The sequence below is a fragment of the Cynocephalus volans genome, chromosome 8 (assembly GCF_027409185.1).
Source record: "Cynocephalus volans isolate mCynVol1 chromosome 8, mCynVol1.pri, whole genome shotgun sequence".
Taxonomy (NCBI): domain Eukaryota; kingdom Metazoa; phylum Chordata; class Mammalia; order Dermoptera; family Cynocephalidae; genus Cynocephalus; species Cynocephalus volans.
The window spans coordinates 96745151-96759099 of NC_084467.1; the positions used below are offsets into that span (position 1 = coordinate 96745151).

The following is a 13949-nucleotide window of genomic DNA, read 5'->3' on the forward strand; positions in this document are numbered from 1 at the left end:
TATTCTATTTGGGGGGAATAAAATAGGGAGAAAACAAATACTTTTATCTCTGTTTTAAATGATATTTTACCAAACTGTTGTTAGTTATAAATAGGTTGAGAGAGAGAGTTTTTTTAAATTTGGAAAACAAAACATTAAGAGAACCAGCAGTGTTTCAAAATAAGGAAATTGTAAAAACCCATAATTCTTTTTAATTAGTTCACTAACTTTTGTTGTTTTGACCTTTGTGAACAATTTCACAAACCCATCAGTTTTTCATTAGAATTTTGGAACTTTAGTTTAAAGCGATGAACTCAAAGTTTGTCAGGAAACTGTACCTATCAGAGTTTTTTTAATGAAATATTTGAAGACATAACATTTTAAAATTATAATTGAGACAAGATTATGACAGGTAGCATTTATATGAAGACTCAGATTTTTAAGAACCTTACAAGATTTTGGAACACATATCCATAGTGGGCCTGTGGGTAAGAGAACAGATGGATTCCATCTCCCCCACGTTAACAATTCGACAAGTTCCAGTGCAGAGGTTAAGCGGTGGGAACAGCAAATAATCCAAAAGAGAAGTGAAAGAAAAAACAAAATACCCACAGACCAGAGACAAAGTTTGATATTAAACAGTAAAGGTCTCATATCACCAAAGAACACCTATAAAACCTAGAAGGATGGAACTCCCCTTAGCTATCAAGCCAGGGAGGGGGGAGGGCTGGAGGTCTCAGCCATACCCCCCAACACCTACAACTAGTCCTGAGGGTGGGGGCCAAAGGGTCTCAGCGACATCCCCCTGACACCTGCACCCAGCCCAGCGATGACCACTGAGCTGCCGCAGGGAGCACCCTGGGCTCTCCTGAGCTGGGGTGGTCGGGGGCCAAGAGCCTTGGCCATGCCCCCCAGACTCCCACAATGAGCCCAGTGACAACAACCGAGCAACCACAGGAAACGCCCCAGGCTCCTGAGCTGGGGCAGGGGCAAGGGCTTCAGCCACACCCCTCCACCAGCTCAGCAATGAGCAAGCCACTGCTAGAAGTCCCCTGGTCTCCCACGCAGGAATGAGGGGGGGTGTCACAGGCCTCAACCCCACCCCTCCTTTCTCCTTCTTTCACTGTATTTCTTTCCCCTTTCCTGTCTCCACCTCCCACTGCAACTGCTCTGCAACATCATAGAATGTAAAAAAAAAATACTACTAATAAATAAACAAACAAAAAGTACTACCATCACACCAGAAAATCACATTTCCCTAAAAAGGATATCCAGAAGCTTCCAAAATGAAGCAACTAAAGATAATTTGGGTGAACTTACAGGAGTGATAACTGATTCCTTTATCATTCAGGCTACAATTCCCACAGTGGGAATAAAACAAGATATATGCAGCAAAATTGGCAGAATTGAAGACAGAAATAGACAGTCCTACGATGATATTTTGAGGTTTCATTACCCCACTCTCAGTAATGGAAGGGACAAACAGAAGATAAATAAGGAAATAGAGTCTTGAATAACACAACGAACCAAACAAATCTCACAGAGATACACACAAAATGCAATCCAACAACAACAAAACACACAAGGGCACCACTCTCCAGTTTGCCTAATCCCTATGCTCCCTGTTGCCTTACACAGACCCATTTCACCAATGGTATGATCCTCTTTGCCAGTGGGGACCCTGCTTTTCAGTCCTTCCCCTCCTTCTGAAGGGGCCACCTGTGCTCTGGGCCCCATCTTCCTGGCTCCTGAATCCTTGCCCTCGCAAGCATCACCGGCTTCTCCGGCACACAGTGTGTCTCCTTCTCTACTGCCTATCAGTGCATAAAAACAATAATATGTGATACATAATTTCAAAATCTGTCTCTTGTTGTTCCCACCTGATTTCTAATTTTTAGTAGCCAAACTACAGTCTCCTTGAAGGACTGTCTTTTTCATAGTGCCTAGAATATGGTAGGATCTCAACACGTGCACTTTCCGTTAGGGAGTGACCAAATGGATGAATACTATGTAACAATACCTAGTCTACGTTTTTCAAAATTATTATTCCAAAAATCATTCTCTGAATTGGATCTAGAAAATTTCTCCTCCAAGCTCAAGATGAATAAAACTCAGACTGACAAACCATTAATCTATAATGAGAACTATAGGTATTCACAGGGCCAGGCCCTCGTGTGTGTGCATGTTGACATCTTGTTTCTGTGGGCAAACCTACATGGGAATTCACTCTGAGGCCAGAGGCTGCTTCCTGAGACTGGACACTGAATGAGTGGGGAGCATTTGCAACAGGGACTGGACACTGCCTGTCCCAGTGACATAGTCTCTGAGTTCCTCCAACTTAGCAGAGATGTGCAGAGGATCTGACTTGTATGACCTAATAGGCATGAGATGAAGTCTATCTGTCCTCGCCCGCCACTCCACACTTTATCCTGGCAGTTTGAAACCTTGATATACTTACTGGGTTCATATCCTGCAGTCCAAACAAAGTGTTAGCTAATTTCCAAAACTTATTTTTCTCTAGTGTAACGTTGCCCTTTAACTTGTAAGCCCCATTTCTTTTTAAGTTCTACTCATTTGTTTTCATATATCCATTCTCTCTGTAATGGCCTTTAGAATAGGCAAAATCAGCCACAGGCCTATTTATTGCATGGCTTAGTTTTGAAATCATGTTCTGCCTTCAAAGAGAGTTCGCAGGTTGTACATTGGTCTTGCGGAGGTTGTACCAGAGCTGCAGATCACAGAGTGACTTCAAAGGCCGGGTGAGTCACCCTGTCAAACCCAATAGCACAAATGGGTCATTGCCCAGGGCTAGGGGTAGACTCTGTGGACCTAGACAGCAGAGGCTCTGGCTTGGCCCACCATTCCCGTTATCCTGTTGGGAATCCTCCTGGCTCCTCTGTGGACATCACCCTGTGTCCTCCCATCACAGCAGGACAGGTGTCTGGCCTCTTGTGGTGCATGTTCTTCCATGACTGCTCACATTCCCTCCGTGAGGACTGCACTCACGGTCACCGTCCTGGTCAGTGTGAGGTCCACCTACCTTAGTAGGAAATTTCTAGGGCAGCACCTCAGGATACCCTACCACCTTGCTGTGTCTGGTTCTTCGGTTTACATTCACAGGTTGTGCGCAAATACTAATTAGCTGATTTATATAATCCTTAGCCAGTTGCCCAAGGGCTCAGTCCCCCAAGGTCCCTAAGAAAATACTAACACCACATTTCAGGCCAGAGGGAGCTGCACTGGCAAATCTGGGGACCCAGCAGAGGTCTGTGGAGGGGCGAGGAGCCGCTGGGCTGGGGAAGCAGGCGAGACCGAGCCCTGCCTTGGGCTTCTGGGCGCGCAGACCTCGCTCCCCAACCCTCGGGGATGGGCGGCTGAAGAGAATCTTCCTCGCTCCTGCGGGGCGGGATCCCGGAGCTGCACTCCCCACCCTCCGCCTTGGCGGACCTCGGGGGCGGGGCGGGGAGGGCCGAGAGAGCTGGGCGGGCCCCGGGGCCAGCGGGAAGGGCGTGGGGGCGGGGCGGGCCTCGGGGGAGGTGGGGCGGGCGTGGGGGCGGGGGCGGGGCCCCATCCGGGCCGCCCCTCTCCGCCCAGGGCACTCCCTGAAAGTCCCAGCCCAGCGCCGCTGAGGCCTGTTTGCCGAGTCCACAGCACGCAGCACCATGCCCATGACATTGGGTTACTGGGATATCCGCGGGGTGAGTAGGGGTCGGCCTGGGACGGTGGGACGGGGCCGCGGGGCGGGGAAGTGCTGAGCAGCTGGGGGACCAGTTCCAGGGGATGGGTCCTCTTCGGGCCTGCCGGGACCTTCTGCCTGTCCCTCTCGGGAGCTCTCCCGTGTGCGCGCCTGTGCGTGCGTGTAGGTGGAGGGTGGGGGGCTCGCGTGGAGGAGATAAAGCCACGCGGTCGGGGCCCCTCCACCTCTGATGTGCCCCGGGCCGTCTCTCCAGCTGGCTCACGCCATCCGCCTGCTCCTGGAATACACAGACTCCAGCTATGAGGAAAAGAAGTACACGATGGGGGACGGTAATGGCACCCTGGTGTGCGGACCTCTGCCCAACTCGTGCTGAGTTGGTACCAAGCAGCCCATGCCTGGCCACGTGTTGCTCCCCTCTGCAGGCCTCCACCAGCTGAGGCTGCAGCCTGACCGTCCCCTCAGACCTTCCAGGGTGCACTTTGGCCTTCCAAGTCAGGACGCTGGGAGGGGATTGCCGGGCACCCCTGTACCAATAATTGGGTGGGCTGGGTTCCCCTTAGCGCTTACCTAAACCTTTTGTGAGCCTTAGTCATGTAGAGTTGAGAGCCCTTACAAGCATTCCATTCCCCACAGACCTCGGAATGTGAGACTCAGTGGTTTGGATTCTAGATCCGCTGCCTCTGGGGGACTTGCCACTGACTTCTTGGGAAGGTCCCTGGGAAGGGAGGGTTGGGCTCTGGGGAGGTTTGTTTTCAGTTCATCTTCTCCACCACAGCTCCTGACTATGACAGAAGCCAGTGGCTGAATGAGAAATTCAAGCTGGGCTTGGACTTCCCCAATGTAGGTGCAGCGATGGGGCGGTTGTGGGGGCAAGTGGAAGGTGTGTCTGCCTCCATCTCCTTTCCTCAGCTTGGAGGTCTTAGGGTCAGGTGCCTTCTGCTCCACCATTCTCATTCCTGGTTCTCTACACTGCCTTTCCATGATGTTCAGTGTCCCAGCTCCTTCACTATTTTTACAGTATACTTATTTAGGGCCACCATGGGCCAGGCACAGTGAGTGCCAGGTCTTCTGCCTGTCCTCTCTCAGGAAGGGGGGTGCTGGGGAGCCTGGCAGCCCCACTGACCTTCAGGGGTTGCCCATGCAGCTGCCCTACTTAATTGATGGGGCTCACAGGATCACCCAGAGCAACGCCATCCTGCGCTACATTGCCCGCAAGCACAACCTGTGTGAGTAAGGCTGGTTCAGGGTTTTTGGGGGACAGTGGGCATCCCCATGGGCTTGGTTGGGGTGGGATGCTGAGTGCGTAAGTCTCTGTTTTGTGGGCGGCAGGTGGGGAGACAGAAGAAGAGAAGATCCGCGTGGATATTTTGGAGAACCAGGTCATGGACACCGCCACGCAGCTGGCCACGGTCTGCTACAGCCCTGACTTTGTGAGTTTCTCCACTGGGCTGGGCCTGGCATGATTTAGGTAAGGACCCAGGACTCTTGCATTTCCACGTAGACTAGTCCTGTTCATCATTTGAAGTTTTTAGTGCTACTCATCCTCCAAGCTGTTTCCTAGACTACGAACAGTGTTCCTCATAACCCTAAAAACTTGTTAATAAAGTCTAAATCAGTTCCCACCGATATTAGGATACAGTCCAGATTATATAGGGTAAAAATTCAGTTTGCGGACTGAAAAGTCATGTGTTCAGACTCTGGACACTCTGCCACTTGCCACTGTATCAAATGACAACTCTAAGTAAGTCTCAACCATCCTTAGGGTAGAATCCAGACACCCCTGGTTGGAAATTCATTTTGTAAAGAGTAACCTAATGTGTTTAGAAAACCCTCCTTCTCTGACCTCTGCTATCCACCTGCTCTTGGAATACACAGACTCAAGGTATGAGGAAAAGAAGTACATGACTGGGGATGGTGATGGTACTCTCAAGTTTGGAATTCCATCCAGCCGTTTTCCCAGTGCTGTCTCTTTGACACCCACAGCAATCAGCTTATTTCCCTAATAGGAAGTTAATGTCAGCCAGAGGGCTCTCCATTCCTCGCCCTCCTTTCTTCCAGACTCCCCAAATCTCATCCTTCCGGAAAGCACTCAAATGTCTATTTGATTTTTCTGCTACCCCACTAGGTAGAACTTACAATTTCTTTTCCTGAACACCTTAGTTCTTTGCATCTTTGATTCTTCCTGACCCACAACATGCCCGGTGCTCAGGCCATTGCTGGGTCCGACCCATAGGAGGGTTGTTTGAAGATGAGAGTTGACAGATTCAGGGACCGAGTCGTATTCCTCTTTGCCTTCTCATTGCCTCAGATGGGGTCTAGTACCTCATAGAAGTCTAATAAATGCTGATGTATTGAATTGAATATTGGGCACCAACACAGTCCCAGTTGGGAGAAGGACGGCTGTTCAGTGTTGGCCAGCTGGGGCCACGCACAGCCATAGGGAGTCCTGCATAACTGCCCAGGGAGTTTGTGTGTGAGGGTTTGTGTGTGACAGCTGTTTTCTGCTACAGGAGAAACTGAAGCCAGAGTACTTGGAGGGACTCCCTGAAAAAATTAACCTCTTCTCACAGTTCCTAGGGAAGCGGCCATGGTTTGCAGGGGACAAGGTAAAGGGGGAGGGAGATTTGCATGGTTAGTTGCCATTCTTCCTAGATTATGGGCTTTCAGTCCATGTGTCCTTGGCCTTCTGCAGATCACCTTTGTGGATTTCCTGGCTTATGATGTCCTTGATCTGAACTGTATGTTTGAACCCGAGTGCCTCGATGAGTTCCCAAACCTGAAGGACTTCATATCCCGCCTTGAGGTGATGCCCCTGACCCTATTTTCCCTGGGTCCCTCTTTGCCTTCTCTCCTTGCCTGATACTTTTGCAGTTCAGGAGTTAAAACAATGAGTAACTAGCATTTATTGAGCACTGGCTTCATGCCAGGACCTGTGCTCAGCATTTTACATCCATTGTGTCAGGTTTAATCTTTACAACATTCCAACAAGGTTGATGGAATTATCACTCCCATTGTACAGATGAGGAAACTGAGACTGTAGAGGGCAAGTCTTTTGCTGAAGGTCCCAGAGCCAGTGGAAGCTGTGCTGGGCTGCCTGTCAGCCTCTGGCTTCTATGGAAGCAGCCAAGAAGAAAAGCCTCAGGCCCTTTTGCAGCCTGGGTTTCACAGCTGAGGACACTGTGGAGGAGGCAGAACATCAGGAGGGTGTATGCAGCTCGTGTTAGTAGGACTGACACAAGTCTTCGTCTGTTAACTAGATACAATCAGAGAGAGGCTCTCTAAGAGAAGAATGAGTTTAACGTGGAATAGAAGATTGCAGTGGGAATCTACACGCCATATGTGCATATTCAAGAAGCACAGGGCAAAGGGTTTTAAAGGAACAATGATGGCGGAATACCTAATTGTTTTAGGATAATATGCTGGGCCTCAAGGATCAGGAAGAAGGTTGATGCCATTCCAAGGCTGAACAGACAGTTCCTTGGCAGATGTCCTTGCAGAAGTATTTTTTGTGTAAGACTGAATTGGCCTCTATGGAGTATGTTATTTTGCATAGTCCTTTGTGATCATTTTTATCAGGCATTTGTACATGAGAACCCTTCCTTCATGGCATTCCCCTGTTCTATATGTACATTTTTCTTTCTTGTTTCGCTTGTGGTGTTTTTTTGTTTTTTTTTTTGTTAACACAAGCGCCTTGGTTTTGATTCTGACAACTTCTATAGGTAGGATGGATATTAAGTACAGCGATTGTTCATGCCTGATGTCCAAAACGCTTTCCCGAGTCGGCTATCCGTCTGGGGTAGTACTGAGATCACAGGAATGTAGTGTAGTTAGTGCTGGATTTGAGTACACACGTGGGTGCCCCTGCTGAAGGGGTTTATCTTGAAGTGCTTGATGCAGGGTACATTCCTTCCTTCTCTCTCCGTTTCGGTTTCCCAAGTGTTCTCTCTGTGAGATGGACTAGCACGTTTGTTTTAATGCGTATTAACTGATCTGTCCTGTGTATGAGGCATGGTGTCAGGCACAGTGCTACATGCAAAGATGACCCTCGATCGTGGAACTGAGTGTAGTGAGACAACTGCAGACATAGTAGGCTGTGAGGTGCATGTGTTACCATCTGGGTACTGGGGAGCACAGTCTGGACCTCACCTCACAGCTAGTCATCTTTCACCCATACTCAACTTGTTTGAGAGCAACAAAATGTACTTTATGACAGATTTGAGAATTTGAGGCATTGGTCCAATTAGGTTTTCAGCCTAATATGTGTTTTCCTTTCCCACTCCCGAGCATGAGATCTGCTTTCTGAGCTAGTTCTCATCAGCCCTGGTTCTGGTCCAGGTGGAAGGCCTTGGGGATGTTGCAAGAGCTGGCATGGAGAGTGGGGGTGGGAGTGGAGTAGAGCTGAGGGCTGCAGATGGGTCCTCTCTGGCCTGGCCCCACGTATTTAGGCCACCCATATTTGTTTGTATCCCTTAGAAATTATGGGACACTCGCTATCCTGGTAAGATGGTGCACCGCACACCTGAGTGTCATAAGGCCTCGTTTATTGGAACAGGGCTGGAGATGGGGTATGGTGGGGCCCAGTGAGATTGGGCTCAGGGACTAGTTGGAGAAGTTCGGACTTACTGCTTTAGAAGGGAATGATTAGAGCCTGGTCCATCCTTTGCTCACTGGTCCATGTTCCCCTATCCTCTTTCATCCAGGTTTTGCTGAGTCATTGGGTGAGATCTGGGCTCTCTTTCAAGTTGTAGAGGCTTTATCTGAGCCCCATTGTCCTGCTCAAGGTCCTTCCTCTGTGTGCAAGTCCCAGCAAGCCAGGAGCCTCCCTGTGAGAATGGGGAATGTTTTGGGCTGACCCGTGGCTCACTTGGGAGAGTGCGGTGCTGATAACACCAAGGCCACGGGTTCAGATCGCTGTATAGAGATGGCTGGTTGGCTCATTGGCTGAGCGTGGTGCTGACAACACCAAGTCAAGGGTTAAGATCCCCTTACCGGTCATCGTTTAAAAAAAAAAAAAAGAATGGGGAATGTTTGTGCAGGCATGGAGTGACAGGGCCATCTGTGGGGGTGGATGAGGGGACTGCAGCAGAAAGCACAGAACCAGAGAGAGAGACAAAGCCAGGCTGCTTTCCAGCACTGTCCCACTTACTAGCTATGTGAGCCTGAGAGAGTCGCTTAACTCTGTGCACCTCAGTTTCCATTGTGATGGATGACGATAGTAGAACCTATCTTGCTGGTAGTTGGGTGGATTTTTTTAAAACTCATATGGTAATTTCTAGTGGATATAAAGCCCTAGCCCACTGTCCAGTCTCCATAAGTGGTAGCTCTTATTAAGGTATGACATTAGCTGAAGGAAATTGGAAGAGTTAACTCACCAAAGCTGCAGACCCTCTGTGGGTTGTGCGTTGCTCTGATACTTGATGCACTTGGAAAGGCTGTTGTCAGGGTCCTCACCTGCTGTGCTTGCAGACTCTGAGCTCAGGATTTCTTTTTGCCACCCTCAGGGCCTGAAGAAGATCTCTGCCTACATGAAGTCCAGCCGCTTCCTCCCAAGACCTGTGTACACAAAGTTAGCCGTGTGGGGCAACAAGTAGGGCCAGCAGATGGGAGTGAGCAGCCCGTGCCCAGCCTGCTCCGGGTCTGGAGAACAAACAGACTCCCTGCACATCCAGCACTGCCTTCTCATTCCTTTCTCCTTTTCACTCCCTTCTCTTCCTCAAAGCCTTATTGCATCCCTTTGTTTTAACTCAACCTCCTTTGCCCACTTTCCTTCAGCAAAGTCCCCTCCTAACGTTAGCCTTCCCTGCACTAAAGCCAGCCCCACCATCCTTCCCTTCCTTGGTTGTCTCTGCTTTGAGGATCCTGACTGGACCCCTCTCCTGTGGAGCTTGGTTGCCAGCTGTCCCAGCCCTGCCCCGAAAGACCAGTATTGCCTGGTGTGCAGGGCCTGTTTTCCCAGCAACGTCCCTGCCCAGCCCTGTCTGATCCCCAGAAAAGCCTCAACCACATTTGCTGTCTTTTCTTATTCTCACCTGGCTTCCCAAAATCACCAGTTGTCACAGCTACTTCCGATCAGTACTGACTGATTCGAATCCCTTTGTACATGGCCTGCTTTTTACTTAAGAAGCCTCCCTGTTTTTTTTATGGTCATACTGAGGTCTCTAAATCCAAAGCCTATGTGGGGATCTACAGGCTGTTTGTTTTCTGCTTCACATGCTTCCATGAACATTCTAAGCATAGTGTTCCTCCACCCGCGTTCAGCCGTCCCCATCTCTTCATCTGCCTTGCATCCTCTTGAATTAAAGTCATGCTCCTGAGCCCTGGTTGGGGGGACCCCCGTAGTGCCTCAGCCATGTCCTCCAGTGACCTCAGCATCCAGCCCAGTGACCACTGAGCTGCTGCGCGAATCCCCCTGGAAGCCCCCCAGGCTCCTGAGCCTAGGTGGGTGACCCCTTCTATCCAGGACCCCAGCAGTGCCACCCACCGTCCCACGCTCAGCAACCAGGCTGGAGAAGGAGCCAGCAGTGGCCCAGCCTAGGTCCCCCTCCACCCTCCACCTCTCCCTTCCCTCTTTCCTCTCCGCTCTCCATCCTTTCCTCCCTCCCTCTCTCCCCCACCCCTGTACAATTGCCTCTTAGAATGTAAAATAATAATAAAAAATACAGTCATGCTGTAGAGTGAGTATACACATATCATATATCACATATTAGTCGTGTGTTTGTGTTCATCGTCTGCTTCGCCTGTTGGAAGTCGATGCCATGAGGCCTGTATCTTTGTGTCTTCTTGCTCACTGGTGTTACAGGTGTTTGCATAACACCTAGAAGATCCCCTGAACGTAGAAGGTGCTCAGAGAATAGGTTCTAAGCAAAATATGTTCTAACCTTAGTGGCATTATTTCAAATTGTGTTTTGGTTTTTATTCAAGCCTATTTCTTTGGGTAGGTGAGATTGGTGTGTACATACATTCTTAGGTTCTGCTCTTTTTTCTCTTTAACATTTCACTTAAAAATCTGTATATTGGCATTCCATATGCATGCACACTTCTACTATTGAGTGGTCACCTATTATTTCTTCCTGAAGATAAATATAGTTTGCCTAGTCATTCTCACGCTACTGGGGATGTGGAATTTTCTAATCTTTTATCTTTTTTTTTTTTTTCCACAACAGCCCAATCACTTTTAAACTAATTGCTTCTTTTGTTTTTGGTTACTTTATTTGGGTAGATTCCCAAGGCAGATACTACAAGGAAAAGGGTGAGAAAGGATTTATGCTATTATAGTAGATTATTTGATTGCTCTCCAGAGAGAATTATTTCATTTATGGTACCACCAGCAAGCCACATGGACTGTTCTTCTACTCCCTTAAGCACTTGGGGGTTTGCAATTTTATCTTGTTATACTTTTATAGTTTTATAATTATACCTTGAAGTTTTCTACCTTCACCTTTTGTTAATTGTTTATTGGTTGTTCCTGTGTCCTGCACATGATGAATTACTGTCTATGAATCTCCTTGTCTATGAATCTCCCTGTGTAAACCTCTCTGTTTACCCATTCTGTACCTGTGGCTCAATCAATTCCTGGAGAACAACAGTCAGTAGATGAGCTTGGGACAGTCAAAACCTTTTCTTCCTTTAGTCACAATGTAATTGTGATTCTGCCCTAGCTTTCCTATCACATAATTTGATGGTTAATTTTATGTGCCAACTTGATTGTGCTAAGGGATGCCCAGATATCTGTTAAAACATTTCTAGGTGTGTCTGTGAGGGTCTATCCAAAAGAGATCAGCATTTGAATCAGTAGATGGAGTAAAGAAGTTGGCCCTCATCAATGCAGGTGGGCAGCAACCAGTTGGTCAAGGCCCAGCTCGAATGAAAAGGTGAAGGGAGGGTGAATTCACTGTCCCTTTTTGACTGGGACATCCATTTTCTCCTGCCCTGGGACATGTGCACTCTTAGTTCTCTGGCCTTTGGACTTGATGCGCAACTTACGCCATTGGCCCGCATTCTCTATCTCTGTTCTGAGGCCTTCAAACTCACACTGAATTACTTCACTAGGTTTCCTGCTTCTCCAGCTTGCAGACGGCAGACTGAGGGACTTCTCCATTTACATAGGTGAATCAGCTGATTCCTATAGTAAATATATATGTTTTATGTGTCAATGTGATTGGGCTAAGAGATCTGCCCAGAACCTGGCAAAACATTATTTATATATATGTAAGGGTACTTCAGAAAGTTTGTGGAAAGATTTGTGTTACTTTTAATTCTGTTTTTCCACGAACTTTTTCAAGTACCCTCATAGGTGTATATGTATATTTGTATGTATAGATGTGTATTTGTGTGGCTGTTTGTGTCTGTCTATACTATATTGTATTTGTTCTGTTTCTCTGGAGAACTCTCACTGGTACATGTAGCTAACTGATAAGAGTTTGGATGTGTTGTCTCCACCAAAACTCATGTGGAAATCTGTTCTGCAATGTGACAGTGCTGGAAGCTATTTGAATCATGGGGGCGGATCCCTCAGGAATGGATTATTGCTTTCTTGGGGCGGTGGGGGTCCTGAGTGAGTTCTCACTCTATTAGTTCCCATGAGAGCTGGTTGTTTATAGGACCCTGGCTCCTCCTCTCTCGGTTCCTCTTGCCATGTGATCTGCTTGTACCCATGCTTTCTGCCGTGATTAGAAGCAGCCTGAGGCCCGTGTCAGATGCAGCTGTCCCAGAATCGTAAGCCAAACAAACCTGTTCTTTAAAAATTATTCAGTCTCAGGTAATTCTGTTATAGCAACACAAAACGGATGAATACACTAACAAATACACAAATTGATCACAATAATCAATGAATAAGTTTGTGAAACCAAACTTAAAACACTAGAGTATTTCCATTTATTTGCGGGCTTTTTCTATTTGGAGTGTTCTGGCTAAGATGCCTTATAATACAACTCCAAGGAAATTTGGAGGGAAGATACTGCCTTATATTCTGGTAAATCTCCCTGTTCATCATTATTTTAAAGGCCTCCAAAGGGCAAACAATCTGTCTGCCTGCACAATTTGCTGATTTGATGTGCATGAATCTCTCTGGGAGGCTTGAAGTACAGGTGAACGGTGAGAATGGAGCTGCTTTCTTTGTGACTTCCATCACTGATGTCCGTGTCTTTATCAGTCATTAGCGGCTTATATATTCAACTTTTGGCTGCCCCTTTGTGGATGTTAAGTTCAGGGAGGGTCCTGGTCAAGCCATTTTAAGTTGGCAGTGACTTCTAGGAACTTTCTGTATACCCTTGTCAGTCATCTTGGATACCTTTTAAAAATAAGTTCAGTTCATCCAGCCTAGCCCTGCCCCAGCAGCTGTTGAGGAATTACCACCCTGGCCTAGGGCTCAGGCTGCCTGCTGCCTGACTGTCAGAGAGAGTCACACCAGTCCCTACCCCATACCCTGGAACGTCAGGCTGCCCAGCCTACTTATCTGGGAGGTCTGTTTCTGTCCAACTCTCCTCTTGTTCCTGATCTACAGCCTGATGCCTGCAGGGGCTGCCCCCAGGGCAAGATTGTTTCTGGGTCCTCCCTGCAGGCAGCCACTTCTGCCAGTTGGTTTCCAGGGGAGTTGGCTAGCCAGAGTTTTGAGGGCAGTGTTTTTCCATTTGTAGCTTTTGACCCATTCATGGGTCATAGACAAAGGTTTCTTAACCTCAGCACTACTGACATTTTCTACCACATAATTGTTTGTTATGGGGGCTGTCCTGTGCATTGTAGGGTGTTTAGCTGCATACCCACACTTTACCCACTAGATGTCAGTGGCACTTCCCAGTGGTGACAACTGAAAAAGACAAAAGCACCTTCTCCAGTTGGAGACCTCTGATATGGTAGATGGAGATTAGCACGAAAAAAAAAAAAAAAGAAGGTCAGAATGCAAGTCATATAGGTGAGGTAAATCTTGTTTGATGAAACGTTTGTTTCAACAAATAATATATTTATGTGTGTCTGGAGTCATAAATGTATTTTCTAAAAGCTTTTAATTTTGATATAATACGAGCCTTTGAGGAAATGTGCAAAACAACACAAGGAACTCCTGTATACCCCAGATGTTAACGTTTTCCACACTGGTGTTTTCCCCCCACCTTCTTCCTTCCCTCCCCCCCACACATGATTTGATATATTTGTGTTTGGTTCACTTTGTTGTAACATTAATTCACACGTAGCTGAGAAAAAATGTTTTCCCAATTTTAGAAATTGTCCGAAATGATTTTTTAAATCTTTCATAGTCCTGATTTTTATTAACTTGTAA

General features: G+C 47.5%; 1 protein-coding gene across 1 annotated transcript; it reads left to right on the forward strand.

The window, feature by feature from the left end:
- Positions 1-3549: 3549 nt before the first annotated feature.
- Positions 3550-10375, forward strand: LOC134383178 (glutathione S-transferase Mu 1). Its single transcript, XM_063104031.1, has 8 exons — positions 3550-3677; positions 3930-4005; positions 4452-4516; positions 4821-4902; positions 5006-5106; positions 6187-6282; positions 6369-6479; positions 9178-10375. The coding sequence occupies exons 1-8, from the start codon at positions 3642-3644 to the stop codon at positions 9265-9267; spliced, it is 657 nt and encodes a 218-aa protein (XP_062960101.1). The 5' UTR covers positions 3550-3641; the 3' UTR covers positions 9268-10375.
- The last annotated feature ends 3574 nt before the right edge of the window (positions 10376-13949 follow it).

Coding starts and splice junctions, on each gene's coding strand:
- LOC134383178 (XM_063104031.1), top strand. CDS start 3,642: ATGCCCATGACATTGGGTTACTGGGATATCCGCGGG. Junction 4,006..4,451: donor GAAGTACACGATGGGGGACG/GTAATGGCACCC, acceptor TCTCCACCACAG/CTCCTGACTATGACAGAAGC. Junction 4,903..5,005: donor TGCCCGCAAGCACAACCTGT/GTGAGTAAGGCT, acceptor TGTGGGCGGCAG/GTGGGGAGACAGAAGAAGAG.